At 37.4% G+C, this 17,593-nt stretch overlaps 1 protein-coding gene and 1 long non-coding RNA gene across 3 annotated transcripts; one reads left to right on the forward strand and one right to left on the reverse strand.

Moving 5' to 3' along the window:
- Positions 1 to 4,356: 4,356 nt before the first annotated feature.
- On the reverse strand, positions 4,357 to 10,981 carry LOC115728896 (protein SUPPRESSOR OF FRI 4). 2 transcript variants are annotated; one of them, XR_007197792.1, is made up of 7 exons: positions 10,612 to 10,981; positions 9,202 to 9,302; positions 7,864 to 7,990; positions 7,070 to 7,449; positions 5,657 to 5,811; positions 4,964 to 5,560; positions 4,357 to 4,850 (listed from the first exon to the last, which is right to left on the reverse strand). XR_007197792.1 is itself a non-coding variant. In XM_030659310.2 (7 exons), exons 1-7 carry the CDS (start codon positions 10,803 to 10,805, stop codon positions 4,779 to 4,781), a joined length of 1,083 nt encoding a protein of 360 aa, XP_030515170.1. In that variant the 5' UTR covers positions 10,806 to 10,981; the 3' UTR covers positions 4,357 to 4,778. The 2 variants fall into 2 exon arrangements, 1 of the variants encoding a protein (XP_030515170.1); XM_030659310.2 differs by having other exon boundaries at positions 5,507 to 5,560.
- On the forward strand, positions 5,819 to 6,271 carry LOC125314229. Its single transcript, XR_007197793.1, has 2 exons — positions 5,819 to 6,036; positions 6,084 to 6,271. It is a non-coding gene; the product is annotated as an uncharacterized LOC125314229 (long non-coding RNA).
- Positions 10,982 to 17,593: the final 6,612 nt, after the last annotated feature.

Raw genomic sequence — 17,593 nt, forward strand, 5'->3', positions numbered from 1 at the left:
CAGCCATGAAAGATTTCTCACCACATAGTTAGCAATTCATGTTGTCCCACCATTACATATCAAGTCATACAAGTATCATGCGAAAAGCTAAATGATCAGCCGCTTGTCTAATATAGCAACCAGACATCGATCATGCACAATGGGGAAAAAACATGACAGCGTTAAACTATGTCACTGAATCTTCTTTTCTGCCATTGAATCATGGATGAAATGAAGGGATATAAGGTAACAAGCTCGATCCAACGGATGATAAAGTGACCGGATGCTTTGGTCACTGAATAATAGAAGCTCCCCATGCGCAATAAGCATGATATTAGGTTCGTCGCACGATTGTACGGAAACATAAAAAGGTTATAATACCATGGTAATGCATAATCACACCCAAATTTCTCACTGTTGAAGGATGCAATTCATTGGACGAGGCATCATTCGTTCATCTTCAATCTTATGCAACTCATTAGGATAGGCTTTAGCCAAAGTTATATTGTGTCAAAAAGACTCATACAATCCGATGTGATTTGGCAACCAAACTAATTAGAAAATCTGTTTTCGTAGATGGGATATACTAGCGAGAAGCCCATTATAGTGAGGAATTCCTCCGACTTGGAATGAAACACGGTTGATCTTGAGTAATTTTGGATTGTTTCTCCATAAAAAATGCGATTCACTTCTATCGCTGTAAGCTCGTTTCTGAAGATCATCGTAAACTCATTCAATGTATCTTGGCTATAACAAATAGGTAATTTGTTGCTCTTGCAAAACTATTTTGGCCCCCTAATTTGAGAATGTGATGAAATTTCCCTCTTGCGCGTTCAAGCGTATCTTTGCAAGTTGTACTCAACAGATGACACAAATTAACTATTCTAGTGGTATTAATGAAATTATATCCTCTATCTTGTGAATGTTTCTAGTCAACAATGTAAAACCAACACAAAACAAGAATGGGGCATACGCTCCATGGCTCCATTGGCAGCCCAAGCAAGTGAACCGAAATGTTTTGTTAATTCTCTGTTCCCAAAAGTGCTTATCAGCCATTAACCATCGATGTTTGCCACTTTCCTCTCTGTTCCCAAATGTGCTTATCAGTCATTAACCACCGATGTATGCCACTTTCCTCATTAGTATTGCCTTTCGCTTTTGAAATGTCTTCCTATTCGAGTTCTGATCTTTGGAAAAATTGTCCTATTGCACTTTTACCAATTCACTCCTTAACGTCTAGTATGCAAAATCATCTCTCTCTCTCTCTCTCTCTCTTTCTCTCTCTCTCTCTCTCTCTCTCTCTCTCTCTCTCTCTCTCCCAGAGTAGGGTCTAAAACAAATCATCCATGAATCTAAAGGCATTGCATGACATTGGTTTCACGTAGAAAGGAATGTATGGTAGCTAAGGGCGCGCATGGCAACACTTACGCTTCAGAAATCAACTTCAGAGTAGAAGTTAATTTCTAATAAGAGAAAGACGTTTGATAACATGACAAAATTTCAGCTTATAGAACAAAAATTTATTTGATAATGGTTGAAAATTTTTACTTCTAGAACATTATTATTGCAAAATCTTTCTGCAAAAAATTATTGTTCCTAACCTCAAATGCATGTAATTCAAGTGAGCAGTATCATTTGTGGTTGTGGCTATTCCTGTTGTCGATCCCCTATCACCTTGTAGAAAAGTGAAATGCAAATATAGATGGATTTACACATAATTTGTCATTTAATTAATTATACAAATAGAGAAAAATTTTATGGAAAAATTATATTAATGAGTACGATGACCGAGCTGATATATCCACCCTAAAAGCACGGGTAGTTCCGGTGCTTCCTCACTTATGCCTAGAGGTGTCAAACAAGTGGGGTGGGTTGAATATGGTCTGACCCATGTTGACTTAAATACTTATATATTTAACCAAATAGAAGAATATTTATTTCTTATAATTTATTAGGCAAAATGATATTGTTAAAACACTTTCTTGCAATTGAAATTATTTTAATTATTTTAAAATTTTTAATTTTAAAAAATATTTTTTATTAAAATTTTTTTTTTTACTTCTTAAAAATAAAATAAAATTTTATAATTTTATTTTTTAACTACGATGGCCAAGACGGCAACTTGGCAGCAATTGGCGGGGGGCGGCGATGGTCGGCATGGCTAGAGGTAGGCGATGGTGGTTGGTGGCGGCGGGAGGTGGTTGCGGCGGCGATGGGAGGCGACGGGCGGCTGTATTCCGTGGTGGATGGCAATGGCAAAGGCTTGTTTAGGAGTCAGTATAGAGAGTGATTCGCGGGGCAAGAGAAGTAGAAAATTATCTCCGAGGAGAAGTAATTTTTTGTTTTTACTTCTAAAAGATGCTCAAAAACAACTTCTGAAACAAAAAATTGCTTTAAAAGTAGAATTATAATGTTGTGTAACCAAACGGATTTTTGCTTTATAAAAATTTCTCAAGCAGAAATCCTAGAGAACTGTTACTAGGCGTGCCCTAGGAGGGCAGGGGAAACAGTATTTCAAGGTAATGGGGGATCAATATCAGCCACCCCATGAGATGAAATCGATGTACGTACAATAGGAGAGGGGGAAGGGAAAAGGTTACCCGAGGAGAGACGCAAAATCCGAAAGTGGGATCACTTCCTTTTTCCCTTAAAAGGGAGGTTCCTTACAAGAAAGACTAAATTTTGCCAAATCGGATGGCCTTTCACTTTTACCCTTTTTGGAGAAAACAGGCTCGGAGACAATTGATAGTGAAAAAGGAGGGGACTGACACAAACAAGACAATCAACGTCTGACTTAGATTCTACTTCCCCTTAACAACACCAAACAAAAACCCAAAGCTCAGTCACTTAAACAGCACATCATGACTCAAGGAGACTCTCACCATATATATATATATATGAGAGAGAGAGAGAGAGAGAGAGAGAGAGAGCACTCGGTTTTTCATTTTAGGTTTTACCTTTAGCATTTGAAAATTTCATCTTTTCCCTTGATCTAATTCCCCAAAAAGTTCCCAATTTTAGGGCCAACCCAAACCCTACCCGAACATTCTTTTTGCCTAAGAAAAAAATCTCAATTTTTACTTCAATTCCAAATCGGCCCATGAGTCCAAATATTGACACTAATTTCTTCAAAATCATCAAACGAGAGAGAGGTTCATTATGAGAACATGTGTCTTCATCGGCACCCTCACATTCGTATGATATATATAATCATGAAGAAACCAAGAGTGAATTTTGGATGAGTGAACAGATTCAGGTGTAGAGTGAAAGTCAAATTTTTTATCAAGACAGAGAAATATTCAGAGCAGAATTGGCCTAAAGTCCGGTTTTTTTTTTTTTTTTTGGGAATTAGCCCCTATTTCTTTTCACATTGAGTACCTCAAGCAAAAACATCTTCAAATCATTTAAACTATTCCAGAGTCATCAAACATTAAAAGAACAATAATTTTTCTTATGTTGACAGGAAAAACAACATTCGAACAAGTCCTTATAGGAGTTTTTACGCTGGAACGACTATAGAAGTGAGCTCCTCTTATCATTTTAACTCAACACAGTTTCTTAAGCCTCTTTGTAGATCACGTCAGGCTGGGGCGCAATCCAAGGACACTGAGAAATGAGATTTAGACGTTCGAGCTTTGGACAAAAACTACTTGGCGCCCTTCGTTCTGCACATTAATCGAATAAAAATTTCCAGAGTGCATTCATTCATCTCGTAACATGTGTCTGGATCACACGCTTGTCCTTTCACGTCGTGGAAATCTTCTCTGCAGATCGAGTTTCTATAACACTGAACTGAATCATTTAATTCGCTTTTTGTACCATTCAGATCACCCGTGAAATGAAGAGATTTGATGTACAACGATCGATGAAGTGACAGAAGCATTAACAGAAGCTCCCCGTGCACCCGATGAGCAAGATAACAGCAGCTTTGGCGCATGATACTTACCAGGGTAATGCATAAACGCACCCAAATAACTGCTTTCTGAAGGATGCAATTCATGCGATAAGGCATCACACTGGGGATAAAAGTTAAATAGCAAGGCATGGACAAAGATGACATTACTCTAGACAAAGAACAAATCAAGAAAGTGGCTCACTAATTTCAACTTGCCTGTTTGCATAACTTTCAAGTAAAAGCACAAGCTAGTAGGGACAAAACATGCTTACACTCTTCGGAAGTTTTCAGCTGCCGCATACAAGAGATCTCTCTGCAAACAAAAGAGACGATGCTTGACACAGGTGTAAATTCTAATCAGCGAGCCTGTTAGAGGATCGACAACACAATTGCAACCACCCTGATTCAGTCATCTCACACAGGCCGAGTTGACTCGCATATAGCATGTTTCCACAAGCAATATTTATGGCAAAAGCGCAGTCAACATGAATTTTATATCCAAGAAACCAAAGTAGCTTTTATACTGTATAATTTTGATATCACAGGGAAGAATCGACAAAAAGGAATGATACATGTATCCCAGCCTACAACACCAAATAGTTATGCAGAAACAGTCACCTAAAATAATTGAAAATAAATGGGTTAAATTGCACTCTTACATCCCTCAGGAAAAAAGAAATAGAAGGAAATTTCCTTAACTCGTCAAGGGAAAACTCGACTAAGGAAGAATTATCCTTCCAACCAGGTTGCATATGATACAGTTCTGACTGTATTGCCCAGCGGTTAGAAAATGTTGAAGCCCGACAGAAACTGCCGATACTGCCGGCTTTAAATGAATAAACTTACTGTAACATGCAAAGCCCTCAGGTTTATCCAAGAATCTCTCGGAGAATGCCAGGATGAACTAAAATGTCATCCGACCAGCAAGCCTGCTTTCTGATATCCTTCTGTCTATGGCAGCATCAATTGAATTCATCTGCAAAATAATGCAACATATATATTAGAAGACAGCAGTCACACCATTCATGGACAACTCATACATCAAGCTTTTCATCCTCGAAGATACCAAATATTGCAAAAGAATCTGACCTGAGCCAAGCCTGAATGGGCTGATCGATCAATAAAGTAAATTGTAATGATGCTAACAATAAATTATATCCGTTGGTACATCCTCAGCCCAGCCGAAACCCACATTTAGGAATCGGGAATAAGACAAATGAGCAGAATCAGAAATGCGTTATTGTAAGAGTAAATAACCCTCCTCAGGAGAATTGATGCTAGATCTTCGTATCATTGTTCCTACCGCAACAAGCTTGGGATTGATACAAGGAAAAACGAATACCTACTTGATTTTGATGCCCACAAGTTGGTGAATTGCTTGCAGACTGGAAGAAGGCCATTAAAGAAAAATATTGCTCGACATTGACAATGGCATTCATGCAGTGAATTATTTGACTCTACATCTATTCTCAAGTACGTCAACTCTAAATATGAAACAAAGGAAACTTCCTTTGGAAGTACCTCTTATAGATGTCGTGTACAATCATATCCAAAATCAGGAAGCACTCAGCCTACTTACTTGGTCAGAAGTGCATAGCAACGTCGAATGTTAAAAAGGTACTGAAGACTTACCTGGCTGGTTTCGTCATGCACCTGATACTTTGGTAGGGACATTCTTCTTTCCTCCTGTGCATGTTTCCAGTAACAACCATAAAAACCATTGCCTAAAGAAAGGACAGAAGAAGGTAAACGAAGCAATCATACAAAATAGGAAGAAGTTACCATGGACATCGCCTCATCATCCCAAACTAGATAGACTTCATTAGTGGCAGGCTGGGTTGCTGGAGCTTTATTAGAAATCACTGGAGGAGGTCCGATTGAAGGACCACCAGTGTTTGGACCAGAGGCATACGAATGTGAATTCACGACGGACCCATCTATTATAGAAATAATGCCATAAAAAGTCGAATTAAAATCCATAATACATTAGAGATCGGTATTGAGTGCAAAATGACGTTTTTCTTAGTTCACATTTGGAGTAGAATCAACAATATACAGTCATGGGCATAATACACGTCTTAGATGCAAACCTTCTTAGAGTAAATCATTCGATGAATAGCAATTTTCTGGCAGAAGGGGAAAAAAAAAAGGCACAGAATATTGTTTTGGTCGCAGTTTTTTACTGAAAGATACAGGGCTGTCACTTAAGGGTTAATGCATCTCTAAGAGCCAGCTTAGCTCAAGTTTGAGTAGTTGCTCAGATGCCTCGTATGTAAGTTTATGTACAATGATTAAGCATGAAGCAACAGGAAGCTAACATCTACTGCACCTTACAGAGGTCAGGATACAGCAATACTTTTGACCATATGGGAGCTACATTTGAAAGATTTCCAAATAGCAAAAAATTGTTGAAGGCCAAACCACATTGCCAGTATAGCAAGACCACATGAAAAGCAACAGAATAAATGACTCTCTTGATGATCACCATTTTCACTCAACCAATTTGACTCACTTTTTGTACTGTCTTTTTTTACTTTTAATCTTTCTAATTTCAGAGAAGCCGCACTATAAACAAACCTGATAATGTCAAACCAACAAAAATGCTTGCAAAATAATAACTATGAAAACTTGCTTCTGATTCCGAGGTTTTAGATATTTTATCTTCCTATGGACACTGTTAACCCCGCAATGCAAAACAACATTGTATCATAATCAGATTGACAAGATAGGTTCTCAGACTTCAAGAGTCAGACACAATGTTCCTCACATTTCAATATTTGGATATCGATGAATCACTCGTTCAAAAATATATGTCCACATTAGTTTTTCATTGTTAAGTGCTTCACCTCAGTTTCAAATAGTGCTTTTACATGTATCGCCATCTTTTCTAATTCATTTCAACTACTTTTAGGAATCTCGCAATTTAATTCAATTCAACTGACATTTCACATAATTGTGGCCTAATAACAACATTTGGTCTTTTTATTTTGAATATACACTTGACAAAGACCAGGATTAACAAAAGTTGGCATACCAAAATCAAATGTCCTGACACACTACATCTCATGGCAATCATAGTGCAAGACCAAAATAAAGGAGACCTACAAGTTCCAACACAGCAAACTAATAGTGATAGCTGGGATCGAAGAGTACTGAAGAAAATTAAAACCTTTGATTAGTGAAGCAGAATACTACCTGCTATTGTTGGACCAATGCTAGCATGGGCAACCAAGCTCTTGAGATCTGCAGGGGAATTTTGAGAGATGCCTAGTTGGGCATATGGTGTACTTTGCATAGGTATACTGCTACTACCAACTGGAAACAAGGGCTGAGATACAGGAAGAGAAGTACTGGCAGAAGGCAGTCCAGGGGGAGTTATCTGCAACGAAGATGGAAATGTAGCAGATGATGTTGGTGGAACTGCAGTTTGCACAGGAAACAACGGTTGCTGCATCGGAGGTAAAGGCACAGGCATAGGAGGAGGAACTGAAACTGCTGGATATGGCGGAAACCAAGGTTGTGCACGTGGAGGGATTGACCAACCACCAGGAGGCATTGATAATGAAGCATTATAACTGCAAAACCAGTTGATCAATGAGAACATATAGTCAGCTCTGCCCGACTTCAAAACACAAAACAAGAATGGAAATAACTTTTTAAAAATCTGATGCGCTAAAAGCATCAGATCGCCAAAAATGCTCATCCTCAAGATATTACATTCACCAGCATACAACTCATTCATCATCCGTTCATGATTCCACATTTTATTGTGAACAAATTAAATTGTATAAGAACAAATTTGCTATCAAATGATGTCCTGATACCCATACTATACCAGCAAAGCCAAAGGACGGACTGCATTACCATCAGAGCATAAAGACAAGAAAAACAGAAGTTCCTTTCACAGCTAAATAACCACTGACAATAAATTACAAAATGAGGAGAAATTAAGCAGCTCAAAAATGGATAATAATCCTAAAAAAATTTACACTGGCGGCACTGTGCCTAAGGTCGGCTGAGGTGGATATCGAACCCCCAATGCTCCAGGAACCATGTTAGCAGCAAGCTGGGTAGATCGAGGCTCGACCTTGGATACTTTAGGAGGAGCTTCCTCATCTGCAAAAAGTTCTAAATATTAAGACAGCGAATAACCATCATTTGCCACCTGTTTCTTCTAATGAAGGTTTCCCATGCATAATAGAAGCAAAGTTAGTGCAACTTGTCAAAGAAACCATCAAAATTGACATAATTTAATCATAGTAGGTACCCAACCAGGTCCAAATATTTTCCCCAAATAATTGAATCGGCTTCCAGGTCAGAATGAAGACTGAATTGACATGTTAGAAACATCAGATACTTGTGTATGCAGATGTTGTTTTCCTTTAAAATAAAACTCAACTTAAATTCACAAATGTCTCTCTTAAATATACATGTCATTAGGAGGCTTACAAAAAATGCGAACTCCGACTATATCGCCCCTCATCAAAGCCCTTCAGTATTCCATGAGGACTGATACCTCTTACTTTTCTCGTATATAACCCGGTACCACATAGAATCAAGAAAATTGCTCAAAATTACTCCATAAGGAACATGAGGACTGATACCTCTTCTTTTTCTCCTATATAACCCAGCATCACATAGAGTCAAGCAAATTGCTCAAAACACAGACACACAATTCATACTTATTGAATCACTTCCTTTTTAAATGCAAAGTTCCATCGTATAATTCCACACGCTCTCTTGACAAAAACACACTACCTCTACCACAACTTAAAAACATAAAGATTTCTAGAGAAGTGCATCAATAAACAATCATAAGAGATTATTCACGGTCCACTGGTCAGCATGAAAAACAAAAAATAATCCACCCCCGTAAAGTGCATCTACTAGCACAAAGGTGTAACTGGATCCTTAGCCGATCAATAGACGCAACAAAACTGTATGGCTCCAACAATGATCCCAAATTGTACAGGGCTCCCAGCTATGCAAGGGCCAAGAAAGGTCATTTGCATGACTTGAACCCACGAACTTCTACTCACAAGGGGTTACCCTAATTGTTATCCCAAAGCTAGACCTCTAAGATTGCTCTATCAATGATACCATTACCCCAGAAGATCAAGCATCTTGAAAAGAGTCTAAAAGATGAAAAGTCATGGGCATATGATGAATAAAAACCAGGTATTATCTTAATTTACCTTAAAAAATTGAATAAGACAAAAATAAAACAGCTAGATAGAAGCACTCCAAGTGCCTAATTAATTTGAATACACTTATCAATCACCACATAAATACATCGCACAATCATATGCACATATGAGGATCCTCACCTTCCTCTCCATAATGAGCAGCCAAGACATCAGGCGGGATTCCTTGCATTCCGTATATTTCAATTTCAGTAGATTCTCTACCAGGCTTAGCATTAGGAACTCTGCATAACAAAAGCACCACAGAAGAAACTGTCAAAAAAACAAAGCTTTAGAGCAAGGAAACTAGAGTTGGAAAAGAAAACGAGGATGCTTGTATGGAAACTTTGTCTTGAGTCTTTTGTCAGCTTTTTTTATTTGTTATGTAACTCTAAGATCTACCTCACTATCGTGACACTTTGCCTTTGACTAGTGTTAGAGATGGACCTTGGAGAGCTATTTGGAAAGTGAGAGTACCAACTGGAGTTTCCATTTTAGTTGGGGAAGCATAGACAATTTGTTCAAAAGAGGGATTGTGCTGGTCAATAGATGATTTTGATTGCAAGAGAGAGGCAGAGACGGTGAGACACCTCCTCCTTCACTATCCATGGACAAGATGAAGTGGGTGGCCACTTATGCGTGCAATGGGCTATTTTGGGTTATAGGAGTATCTGTTGAAGACATATTATGGGCATGGCAAGGTCTTCTTTTGCCTCTCGCTAAGAAAAGGAGGATTTCTCCAATCCTTCTTGCTATTTTTTTGGCTGATTTGGAAAGACAGAAGAGACGGAGATGCTTATTTTCATAATTATTGAAAGGTGGCTGAAAATCTCACATTTTGGTATAGTGGACAGTTTTGTGTGGATGTAAATGATTTAATCGACACTGTAGATGATTTGTATTTTAAATGAGCTCTTTTATGCTAAGCTCTTTTTCTATATGGTTTGCACCCCCTTGGGTCCCCTTAGCAGTATTGGAAAATAAAAAACCAAGACACCGGCCAAATCTCATGGTAAACATTATCCAATCAGAAACTGTAATAAAGAAAGGAGGGACAAAAACCATCTAACCAAACCGAATATTCATAATTGGGAAAACATATGTAAAATACTTCCAAATTGGCACCAGTTTATGCCTAGAACCCAACAGCAGCATGTCAACTCTTCTACTTTAAGCATTTTAAGGTCGGTGTTTCACTTTCCGTGCTCAAACCAGGTGGATGGTCGTCTCTAAACCAAAATGCCTACTTCTCATACATAATGGAAAAAACAAAAGAAAAAGATACGAAACAATCATCATTCGGTGAGCTAAAGATCATCCCAGCAAAGATAATGCCCAATCAAGCCAAACCTAGCGAACATCCCAATCCCAAAATTGTCGCCCGGATCACAAAGTAGGAAAGGATCACTAAATTTCTTCGGCAACACGTGGAAAAACGGAATGACAAGCCCAAAGAGAAGACGAATTCCACCCGACAGCATCAATCCAAAGCACCCAACAATCAAGCAACGATGGAGGGAGAGGGAGAGGGAGAGGGAGAGGGAGAGGAGATACTTGATGATGGCCTCCTTGTGGACCTGGAGGACATGGATGGCCATGCCGGAAGCGGTGGAGAGCTTCTTGTGGCAGGCGTGGCACTTGAAGTGCTTGGCCTTCTGGTGCTGCACCAGGATCTTCTCGTCGTCGAACTCCCTGTCGCAGTAATAGCACCACACTTTGGAGGACGCTCTCTTCTTCTTCTTCCCCATGGAACGTCAGTCCGGCTCTGTATCGGGATCTCTCTCGATCTCCGTCAAGGCTCAACGGAGAGGGAGGAGGAGAGGAGGAGGAGGAGGAGGAGGAGCTAGGGTTTATGCGTCGCCCCTCTTTCGCGCTCTCCGTGAGAACTGGGCATGAGGTTGGAGGCGGCCGTCTCGCAATTGGGTCTTTCGAGAGGACATATTGGGCCTATGTTAACCGGTTCTCCGATTCTGTTCCCGCAATAAATAAATAAAAAATGATAATTTTATTTAGTAACGTAAATAATTTTGATTCTATTTTCGAAAACATTTTTAAAGAAAAATAAGAATAAAAAAAAATTAATTTTGGAAAAAAGAATCACTTTTGAAAATCACAAAACATAATAAATTCTCACATGTCTCACTTTTTTTTTTCAGTTCTCTCATCAATTTTCTATCAATCTAAAACAGAACGGGATCTCATTTTCAAAAAAAAATATATAAAAGATAATAAAATATAAAATATAAAAAAATTAAAAAATTTTGGAAAAATTTCAAAGAATCCCTAAAATAGAAGAAGCTTAGATTAGGTTAGTTTGACCTCATTTTTATAAATTTGAGTATAGATTCCTTAGATTTCATAGATTTTGTTCCTTTTTTAGAAAAATCATAAACTTATTTATAATTAAACTCGAATCACATTTTTCTAAGCCCTTAGGGCCTATTCTTTGATGTGCACTTGATTGCACTGAATGTGATTTGCCTAGGTTTATGTACTTTATATTTAGTCAAGTTTAGAAAATTTTGGAAAAAGCCGAAAATAACCATCGTAAACATTTAACAAGCTCTCGTTCTTAAGTTTTTGATGAATTAAGATTGAAATTTGATTTCATAAAACCAAAAATGCACACCAATGCGGGGAAGGGTAGTGCATTTTCCTGGCAAAAACGATAGTGTCGCTCATGTTGGTTGACCGCTCGCTCAAAAAAAGTTTGAGGAAACCCCACAATAAATGGCAAAAATGACTCGTGATGATTCTTGATATTTATTTTTATATTTCAATATGTAATATATTACATAAGAGAATCAATATGAATTAATCTTCGATTAATTTTGAAATGTATGATGAAATTTCATAAAGTAACTACGTAATTATTTGACTTAAACGACAAAAATTGAGAAGAGCAATTGTTCCAAAAACAGAAATTTTATGCCGCTATCAAAAGTGTTTCTGCTCCAAGAACAGAAATTTTGGGTAGTTACCAAATTCATTCCAATTCTCTAAAAACTCATTTAGAGAACGGAATAAAAAATTTATTTTAATCAGAACAACTTTTTGCGATTAGATTGATTACCGTACAGGCCTATAGATTCTAAGAATGACGTCAAGTGCTTTGTTTGAAGGAGCCAATAGGAGGTAGCCACGTGTGTGCGCTGGGCCCTACTAGATGATGTGGCAGACGACTGGGAGTCCGAGTCTCACTCGGATGCGTCAAATTATATTGCATCTCTCCCGCTAAATAAACCTTTTCAAATTTTTTTGTTATTACTAGCAGTAAAGTGCAAAGTATCGAAACTCAAATAATGAATGTGTTATGGCAATGCAGAAATTAAAATGAAATTAAAATTGAGAAGAAGAAAAAGAACCCAAAGATTTACGTGAAAATCCTTGCAGCAAAAATCACGGGAAGAGGAGAAGCGAAATCCACTATAGAACCAAGAATTATGAGAGGTCTGTACTTGGATCGATAGACCGGTGCATAAAACACAAATGAAGATTGAAGAGGAGAATGCTGAAAGTATGTAGAAGAAAACAAGATATGGAAAATATAAAGTCTGAAATGAGTGGTCGGAATATTAAGAACAAATCTCGCTGAAGTTAATCAAAGCGAGAGGAGGGCCTCGAGCGGACTCCGCACTCTATTTACTTTATATTCGGATCAGTCAAAATCAGAATTTTAGGCCACCAGCGGGAGGCACGGCACTACCAATTCCGGGGCTTACAAACGTCGTCGTTTATGGAATTCGTCTAAACGAAGGACTATATTCATTATAAATGTTTAAAAGTTCACAAAGATTATAGATTATGGTTATCAAAATGTCAACACTTGTCAATAATATTAAAGTGAGTTGGATAATCATAAAAGAAAACCATCAATTAGGAGGCTCGGCCTTCCGCTCCGGGGTATAAGAACAGTATAAAAATTGTAGAAATTTAAAGTGCAGGAAATGAAATGCAAAAAGTAGATTGCAGAAAATAAAAGGCAAAGCTTAAAACACCACAAATGGGAGGCAAAACCTACCGCAGTATGTGGGTATGAAGCGGGAAATGAGAAAACTTCACAATTTATTTCACAAAATCAAAAGATTACAAGAAAAGATCCGTAGATCCGTGCATAAAAACTCCAAAAATAGAAAGATCCGGAGTAGATCCGATAAGAAAGGAAGAAAATCAAAATAGATCGGGGATAGATTTGGGTACTTACTAGATGAACTCCGGGAAGTGCAAGAAGGTGATCGTCGGAAGAAAGAAAGGATAGAAGCGGTTCTCTCCTTTTGGGTTTTGCTCGTGAGGAGGGATCGAAATGGGAGAGAAGATCCGGAGAAGGTTCACCGAGAAGCAAGGGAAGTCGCTCTGTTGCTCTCTTTCGTGTTACGAACGTTCTGTCTTGTAACGTTCGGAATGGAAATATTTAAAGACAAAATTACTGTTGCTACGGTAAAAGTTACTACAGGGTATACGGTGAAAGTCTACAGTGCACGGTGTACGGTGAATCAAAATACATCAAAAATTAAAATACATAGAAATTTGTCTAGGAATCTGATGATAGGTCTTCATCTTCTTCTTCCTCATCGTTTGCAACATACGCCCAGTTGATGCCGGGTAGTATTCCATAGCAATCGTCTTCATTTGTGTTTCCATTATGGTGAGACTCTGCTTGGGAATTTCCGGAGCCTTCATAATCTTCAACGGCTTGTCTCATCATTTGCCGTAAGTCCGCCTCTGTGGAGGCTCCTGCTAATTTTGAGACAGCAATTGATCGATCATGCAAAAAAGTCGTATTTGGAGTTGGTGTCTTGAATTTAACCTGTCTTGATCGAACCCAATTTTGTACATTGGCTATTGAGCATTTGTCCCGGAAGTTAAAGCCGTCCCACCATTTTACTTTAAATCTTCCGGACAAAATCACAAAAGTAGATCCTGGTGCACCTACTTGATATTCAAAATCCCAGGCTAAAACCCGGGAGATACGGAACGTGATCGAGAAAAATAGAAAGGCCGGGTACGTCTTTTCAATGGGAGTCGGTGTGTAGGAAGATTTGAAAATATGGTAGGATTCAGAAATGGTATGGGGAAGTATGTTAATGAGTGGTCCAAAATGATCCCACCACCATATAAACTAGTAGGGTATGTTTGAAATGTCAAAACTTTCTTCAAAATAGAACAACCAGGTGTGTGTTCTATTGGGGTTTTGTCTGAAGAAGGTATTCCACCATGCATGTTGATAGTCAAAATATGTAAAAGCGAGGTTTGTGAGAAAGGATTTGAGTCAACTTGGTATTGAATTTGATGGGTGTTCGAAGGGAAATGTCCCAGTTAGAATGGTGAATGACCCTCATAATTTTTGCAGTAGAGTAATTTATAATGTTTGGTTTCCGATTATCTGCAAAATGTCTAAATTTTATTGATTCTGTTTGTGTCAAAATTCTTTCATAAAAATCAATTGTTTTCAAATTGTCATAAGGGGTATAAAATTGGTTTTCCCCGAACATGTTTTTTGCAAAAATGCAAGGATCTTTATGGAAAAAACCCTTTTCAACCGTCAAAATTTTTTCCAAGTATTTGGGGAACTACTTGGATTTAGTTTTAGCAGTCTTTTGAGGGGTTGGCGAAGCCGAAAGAACCACCTCACTCAGAATATTTTTTGGTTTCAAGGGTGAAAGAGACTGTACCTCTTCTGGGATTACTACTTCGTATCCCAATTGCTTCAAAAATTCTGGGGGAATCATAACAAGTTTGTCAAAAGGGATAAGGGATGAGGGTGAATCTCCTGAGCCTGTTGGTTTTAGAAATTTGGTCGAGGATGATTGTCCTGGTCCTGAAGGTATCTTTGGTTGTGGCTGGGTCACAAGCTTTTCCGAAGACTAGGTGGCTTCAAGCCGACTCCGGATGGGGGTCATTTTTGGGGGAATTATTTGGTTTTTCGGCGGGGCGGGAGCTTTGCTCTTGCCTTTATCTTTTCTGGGGGGCATGGTTGAGGATTCTTTCCTTGTAAAAATTCGCATGTGAGAAAATCGGGAAGAGAATTTGAATCCCCGTGTATGAATTCGATATCAAAGTAAAAAACGGAGAGGATGGCTTGCCATCATGCAAAAATCTGTTTAGAGGCAATATTTAAAATGTCTTTCTGCAAAATGTCTTTTGCATATTTACTGTCAATTCTTAAAAGAAACTTTTGGTTTAAAAGATCACCTTGAAATTTAGAGATGGAAAGAACAATAGCAAGAATTTCTTTTTTAATGGTGGAATAATTCTTTTGAGTAGCATTCCAATGTTTAGAAATAAATTGCACAATTTGTTCTTTACCAAGGTCATTCTTTTGTTTCAAAACACCTCCGTATCCTATATCGGAGGCATCGGTTTCCACAATTTTAAAGGCAGAGGGGTCAGCAAGATGTAAACAAGGTATTTCTTTGACCAAAGTTTTAATCTTGCGAACAGTGTCGGAATGCAAATTAGTCCAAGGGACTGGATTTTTCTTTAACCTTTAGATGTAAAGGTTTGCAAATAATATTAATATTTGGAATAAAGTCAATAACATAATTCAAAGATCCAAGAAATCTTTGCAATCGAGTCTTGTCTTTAATGTCGCCTGGGAATTTGTCGGAAAATTGAATAGAACGTTCAATGGGTATGATGGTACCATGTTCAATATAATGACCAAGAAATCTAATTTTTGTCTGAAATAATAAAATCTTTGTTGGAGACAAAGCTAATCCACTTTGTTTGGTAATTTTCAAAAATTGATTAACATGTTTAAAATGGGAATCAATGTCAGAAGAGAATATCAAAACATCATCAATGTAAACAATGATATAATCAGAATAAGGATTAAAGATGTCATTCATAATCTTTTGAAATTCGGAAGGAGCATTCTTTAAACCGAAGGGCATAACATTCCATTCAAATTGGTCAAAAGGAATGGTGAAGGCCGTTTTATAACGATCCTTTTCGGAAATTTGAATTTGCCAAAATCCAGATTTCATGTCAAATATAGAAAATATCTTAGAATGACGTAATCTGTTCAAAAGATCCTTTTTGTTGGGGATTGGATATCGAATCCATTTTAAAGCATAATTTAAAGGTTTGTAATTCACAACAAGTCTAGGGACTTCACGTTCTAATTCTGCATTTTTATTGACGTAAAAAGCGTAACAACTCCATGGAGACTTGCTTTTCCGGATTAAACCTTTTTGCAAAAGATCTTCAATTTCTTTTTTGCATAAAGTCAAAAGTTCAGAATTCATCTGTGAAGGTCTTGCCTTCGTTGGGATATTCTTTTAAGAAAAATCAAGTTTATAAGGTAAATCAACAATATGTTGCTTCCTATTCCAGAAAGCATTTGGAAGAGTGGAACAAACTTCTCTTTTCAACTTATTTTCTAAAAGAAGGATTTTTTGTTTCATATTAGGATGAATTATCCTTTGTTCAATCCTTTTATAATCCAGTTCTTCTTTTAAAAATAAAAGGTGAGATTCCTTATCTCTAATGAGATAATTAATCTCTTTGATAGACTGTTCTCGCAAAATATTTAAATTCCTCGTATGAGGTTTAGAAATAAAATGAAAAGTAATTTTATTTCCCAAAATGTCCCAATTCCTTCCCGAGTCACCATGAAAGGTTGAATTAGATTAATAAAAGGGGTTCCAAGAATAACATTTTGTTTTAAGTCTTTAGCCAATAAAAATGAAGTCTTTAAGGAAATATTGTCTTTGATAATCAAAACTTCTGGGAGTTTATAGCGAATGTTTAAATGTCCACCTAAAGCGGTTTTCAGAGCTTCAGTGGTTTTATTAAAATATTTAGTCGGAATTAGTCCTTCACGAATGCAATTTAAGTCTACACCGGTGTCAAAAAGGGCAGTAGTATGTAACTCAAAATCATGGATCTTAATGGAAATATTAATTATCCATTTTTTAGAGGTAACTTTTGAAAGTAAGTGAAGAAAAGATGAAGGATCTACTTCCTCGGTATCCTCGTTTCGAGTCTCTTTTCTTTTTAAAATCTGTCTTTTGAATTTCAAAAACTCTTGATGTTGCTCAATTTGATTTATTTTGAGAAAACGAATTTCCTTTTTTAATTCATTTATCTCATACTGCAGGTCATTAGCATTTGTTGGTCTAGAGAACTTTTTTTTCTTCTATTCAAAATATTAGTCAAATTGTAAGGATTCTCAAAAGGTTTTGAAGTAGAAATTCTTGTTTTTTTTAAAACGATTCATGGCTATCTTAGAATCAGAAAGGTTTTCAATTTTATCTAAAATTTCTTCTTCATCTTTAGTCAAAACGCAAATATCCTTTGAATCCTTCTCGGGGTCCTTAGGTTAATCAATCTCGGTATGAAAAAGATTTGCAAGTTCATCAAATTATAGACCATCGTCATTATCCTCGGGTTCGGAGAAATCAGAGGTCTCACTTTCTGAATCAATCATGAGTTGGCTTAATTGGTTAAGGGTTTCCTCATCTAATTCCAACTCATTAATCTTTTTGAAAACTTTGCAAAATTTGCGGGTATGTCCCTTTCTCCCGCAATTAAA

The sequence above is a fragment of the Rhodamnia argentea genome, chromosome 3, assembly GCF_020921035.1.
Source record: "Rhodamnia argentea isolate NSW1041297 chromosome 3, ASM2092103v1, whole genome shotgun sequence".
NCBI classification, from domain to species: Eukaryota; Viridiplantae; Streptophyta; class Magnoliopsida; order Myrtales; family Myrtaceae; genus Rhodamnia; species Rhodamnia argentea.

Excerpts from the sequence above, each read along its gene's own strand:
- LOC115728896 (XM_030659310.2), bottom strand. The coding sequence starts at position 10,805 with ATGGGGAAGAAGAAGAAGAGAGCGTCCTCCAAAGTGTGGTGCTATTAC. Across the intron at positions 7,450-7,863 it reads TTAGGCACAGTGCCGCCAGT|TTATAATGCTTCATTATCAA; the intron begins GTAAATTTTTTT and ends CTGGTTTTGCAG. Across the intron at positions 4,851-5,506 it reads TGCATGACGAAACCAGCCAG|ATGAATTCAATTGATGCTGC; the intron begins GTAAGTCTTCAG and ends ATTATTTTGCAG.